Genomic DNA, 4,849 nt, shown 5'->3' with positions numbered 1-4,849 from the left:
CGTCACCAGGTACACACTAGTGCCCAGGGTTGGGAAGCTCGAGACCCAGAGGACTGGCAGGGTGCTGTCCCCAAGCGCTCTCATCCACCAGAGCACTCAGGCCCCCTGCCTTGGGGAAGGGGCATGTCCAGAGCTGGCCTCTCCTGTCCAGCCTCAGCCCTGCTCCCTGTCCCTGTCCTTCACACGGTCCCTAGGACATGGGGTGCGGGGATCTCATGCTGCCAGAGGAGCAAAGCTGCCACCCCACTGCTGGGGCGGCTCCGCCCAGCCTCTTCCTGCTGCCACTGCCTTTGCTGACTCACCTGCCCAGCCTCCTACTGGGCTGGGGTGGGGGCTTGGTGCCCCAGAACCTGGAGAGGCAGCAGAGGCGTCTATAAAAGCACGTTGGACCAGTCCCCCGCATCCTACCTGGCTACCACCTGCTGCCGCACAATGCTCGGAGGACTGGGGAAACTTGCCGCTGAGGGCCTGGCCCACCGCACTGAGAAGGCCACTGAGGGAGCCGGTAAGGACCCTGGGGATCTTTTCCACCTGGGCCTGCCAGAAGCTGATCCCAGCAGGCAGGAGAGGGCCTTGGCCCCGCGGGGATCCCTGCCTACCAGCCTCACCAGGACCTGACGCAGCCGGGGGTGCAAGCTGGGGGGTAGCTCAGCGTGAAGCGGGTGCCGTGACTCAGGCTCGGCCTGCCCCCCGGGTCTGTGGCTGAGGGCCAGGAGGGACCAGCCCAGAGGAGGCTCCTGGGGACAGGGGGCAGCCCAAGTCCTAGGTGAGCAGCTGGTGGCTTGGGCTCTTCCCTCTGGAGACCTGGGGAGCCCTTCTGTGTCAAAACAGCCTCTCCCGAATAGCCTATGCAGAAAAAGGAAGACGGATTTTTATTTTTACCATAACTTTAAAGTTTCAAATATTTCTTCATTAAGAAGCCACTAAGTCTGATTCTGTTCAAAGTCAAAAAGGACATTTCCAATTTCTCCCAAGTCCCTGGAAACCCATTTCGTATGCAGAAGCCCAGACTGTGCGGGAAGGCTCGTTCTCCTGTCGGACGTTCCTGGGAAGAAGTTCGTGCTGAAGTTTGCCGTCCTTGTTTGAAATGGCTGCAGGACGTCCTTACTTCATTTGCAACTCTGCAGCCGGCGTCGACCACCCCATTAATCTTTCACTAGCCCTCTAGCTTTGCATTACTTCCATTTTACAGATGAAGAAACCAAGCAGTGGAGGGTGGAGTAAGAATTAGAACCAGTTCTTCTGACTCCGAAATCTTTCTGATCTAGCACGCTCCCACCCACACCTTACACGCCGGAGGAGGGCAGACAATTCCCTCTTATTGGAGGAATTGCTTTGGGGGACTTAGTTTTGTTGGAAGAGGCTTCAGGATTTGACCCGAGGCAGGACAGCCCGTACATCCTGCTGGGCTGTGACCTGGCAAACAGGCCTGGCCTGGGCTCCGGGCCCCAGCTGGCAGGAGGGCTGGCTCGTGGGCATTCCAGGCCCGCCAGGCAGGGGCAGGGGCAGGGGCCCCGTGATCCAGCTGGCTCATTCGGCTGTCTCCCAGCATCTCTGAAGGAAGCCATGAACCAGCCCATCCTGTCTGGGGGCAGCATCCCAGAGCCTCGCCCTGGATGTCCAGAGGCGCCTGGGCCTGCAGGTGCCCTGACTCTGGACCTGTCTCGTTTCAGTTCATGCCGTGGAGGAAGTGGTGAAGGAGGTGGTGGACCACGCCAAGCAGGTTGGAGAGAAAGGTGAGGCGGGCGGGGGGCAGGTGGGGAGGCAGGGAAGCTGGGTGCTGGGGCCAACCCCTTCTTCGACTAACCAGGTCCAACCCTGCCCTGCTGTTGCATCCTTTCAGCTGGTGTGCGATAATCCATGCGCATCGAGGCCACAGAATCGCTCTGCGTTAGGGCTCCATCTAGTTAGTCCTCTCTGTGGAACGTTAAGAAAACAGGGTCACAAGACTATGTGACAGCGCGCTGGGACAAAACATTTAAGATAAAAAATCGTATGTTTATATGAATACATATTTACATAAATATTATGTGTGTATGTGTGCTGTGAATAGGACTATGTAAAAAGCATACGTAAGCCTCATTCCTTTTCAACAAAATAGATTCCAGATGGATCAAGGACTTAAATTTAATTTTTTGAATTTTTTAATTTTTAATTTTTTTTTTTTTTTTTTTGAGACAGAGTCTCACTATGTTGCCCGGGCTAGAGTGCCGTGGCGTCATCCTAGCTCACAGCAATCTCAAACTCCTGGGCTCAAGCAATCCTTCTGCCTCAGCCTCCCGAGTAGCTGGGACTACAGGCATGCGCCACCACGCCCGGCTAATTTTTCTATTTTTAGTAGAGACGGGGTCTCGCTCTTGCTCAGGCTGGTTTCGAACTCCTGAGCTCAAACAATCCACCCGCCTCAGCCTCCCAGAGTGCTAGGATTACAGGCGTGAGCCACCGCGCCCGGCCAAGGACTTAAATTTAAACAAATGAATTTATTAAATTGTTAGATGATAATCGTGTTAAGTCAGGCTGCTGTAAAGAAATACCATAAACTGGGTGGCTTGTAAACAACAGAAATTTATTTCCCACAGTTCTAGAGGCTGGGAAGTCCAGGAGTAAGGCAGGTGTCTGCTGAGGGCCCCTTCCTGGTTCCTAGATGGCGACTTCCAGCTGTGTCCTCGCATGGAAGGAGCCAGCTGGCTCTCTGTGGTCTCTTTCATAAGGGCACTAACCCAGCCTCTGAACACCGTCATATTGGGGGGGAGGATTTCGACATGTGAACTTGGGGGACACAAACAGCTCAGACCATGGTAGCAACACAGGAGACTATGCGGCCATCTCAGGGACGGGAGGATCTTTTCGACTACGGCAGAAACCCCAGCAGCCATAAGGAAATACTAGGTAAATTCGACGATAGAAAACTTCAAAGTGTTCCACAGTAAAAAATACCCCAACAAACTATAAACCGAGCCAAATGAAAAATCACAAACTGATGAAAAATATTTGTAATAAAAATGATAATCCAATGCAGCAGCCCAATATAAAAATGGCCAAAAGATTGAAGCAGGCGGTTTGCAGAAAGGTGAAGTATAAGTAGCCAATACACCCAGGAGCAGATGCTCAGTCTCACTCCAGTAGACCGGGTCTGAATTCATTCTGCTAGGAGCCCTGCTGCCCTCGGTCCCACTGGGCTGCTCCAGGGACATATCTAGTAAGACTGCCGCGTCCCACAACCACTCCAGGGGACGCTCGCCCAGGGAATGGCTCACCCAGACATTCTTCCTCTTTCTTCCCAACAGCTATTGCTGACGCCTTAAAGAAGGCCCAGGAGTCAGGGGACAAAGTGGTGAAGGAGGTCACTGAGACAGTGACCAACACAGTCACAAATGCCGTCACCCACGCAGCGGAGGGCCTAGGCAAGCTGGGACAGTGAGCACAGCTGCCACCGCCACCGACCCTTCCCAAATCTGAATAAATAGCCCTGAAATGTGTACATTGAGTCCTGGATTTATTTCTATTTGGATGGAAATGCTAGGCCAAGTGTTTTTCAGCGGAAACACTGTGCATGTCCCCGGTTTCTCCTCTGCCAGTGGACGCCAGCGCAGAACACCCGCTGCGGGGTGAGGAGGTTCCCCTGATGAGTCGGATGCTTCTCTCTCACATTCTAAGATTTCTCATCAGTAAGGAGCTCTTAAAGAATCGTTAGTGTCTATGCTACGTTTCCTAAAAGGCTGTTTCTTCAGAAACTATGTATATTAATAGCTTTCGGGCACGCCAATGCTTTAAAGACATCCCAAGGGAGGACCATAATTTGTCTTGCATGTTTTTGGGGTTTTCTTGAAATGTTCTTACAGGACTCGGGGGCATAACACATCAACCTGGTAAGAGTTTAGCTGGGCAGGCTCCCACGGAGATGCTTCACGTAAGTTTCTGCTGGACAGTTACAGAATCCGGTCAAGGAGGAACTGAGTCCATTGCTTACTGGTCCTAGAAGCCAGTGTTGAATCTCCACTTGGAGACTTGGGTCAGGCTTGCTGGTAGTGGGCAGTAGTGGGCAAGAATGCCTGGTCTTCTCTCTTTCCTCCCATAAGCAAGTCAGTATCATAGAAGTTGAACATATGTTAAAGTAGCATTTGGCTTAAAATGTTTGGAATTGCCAGGCACGGTGGCATGTGCCTGTAGTCCCAGCTACTCGGGAGGCTGAGGCAGGAGGATCACTTGAGCCCAGGAGTTCAAGACCAGCCTAGGCAACATAACCAGACCCCAGTCTCAAAAAATTAAGAAAAAAAAAAGAAAGAAAAGAAAAACAATTGGAATCAAGAAAGAGAAATGACTTGTAAAAATACAGCATCCTTTATTAATCTTGCTGGAAGCAAAATTTGTTCTCAGCAGAAATTAGAAGAAAAGGCGTTTTGGTTAAAGAATAAGTTAGGTGTTCACCATATTTCTGGCTCTAACACTGGCCTCACAAGTTTCTGAACAGCCCAGGAGTCTCCAATGTCTTGGCTTTGGAACACTTGCCACTACTGTCTAGTGACTTTGTATCTTGGTTTGGTTCGTGATGACTTCTGATCCCCCAACCCAAATCCAAGCTCAGAAGGATGAGGACATTGTGGGTGGCAGAATAGACTGAAATACCCTCTTTGGATGGCAGTTCCTCTCATGGGACTTTATTCTTCAGGTGTGCACAGGTACACACAGGTGCCCAAACGGCAAACTCACAGATTCATTGTTGAATGTTTGTGCCAGCAAGAGACTGGGAACATCCTAAAGCGTTGACAGAAATCACTTGGATGGCAAGTTTTGCTGTGCTTATTAGGTTTGGCACACAGCATGGAGTTGACATCTATTACTTCTAGTG

The 4,849-nt window shown here is 51.4% G+C and overlaps 1 protein-coding gene across 1 annotated transcript; it reads left to right on the top strand.

Annotated features, from left to right (window-relative positions):
• The first annotated feature begins 425 nt into the window (after positions 1 to 425).
• On the top strand, positions 426 to 3,448 carry FAM25A (family with sequence similarity 25, member A). The gene is made up of 3 exons (XM_012651281.1): positions 426 to 505; positions 1,674 to 1,736; positions 3,288 to 3,448. Exons 1-3 carry the CDS (start codon positions 433 to 435, stop codon positions 3,419 to 3,421), a joined length of 270 nt encoding a protein of 89 aa, XP_012506735.1. The 5' UTR covers positions 426 to 432; the 3' UTR covers positions 3,422 to 3,448.
• The last annotated feature ends 1,401 nt before the right edge of the window (positions 3,449 to 4,849 follow it).

This window comes from Propithecus coquereli, unplaced genomic scaffold (genome assembly GCF_000956105.1).
Source record: "Propithecus coquereli isolate 6110/MARCELLA unplaced genomic scaffold, Pcoq_1.0 Scaffold351, whole genome shotgun sequence".
Taxonomy (NCBI): Eukaryota; Metazoa; Chordata; class Mammalia; order Primates; family Indriidae; genus Propithecus; species Propithecus coquereli.
This window is presented reverse-complemented; position numbering and strand designations above follow the sequence as displayed.

Excerpts from the sequence above, each read along its gene's own strand:
- FAM25A (XM_012651281.1), top strand. The coding sequence starts at position 433 with ATGCTCGGAGGACTGGGGAAACTTGCCGCTGAGGGCCTGGCCCACCGC. Across the intron at positions 506-1,673 it reads GAAGGCCACTGAGGGAGCCG|TTCATGCCGTGGAGGAAGTG; the intron begins GTAAGGACCCTG and ends GTCTCGTTTCAG. Across the intron at positions 1,737-3,287 it reads CAAGCAGGTTGGAGAGAAAG|CTATTGCTGACGCCTTAAAG; the intron begins GTGAGGCGGGCG and ends TCTTCCCAACAG.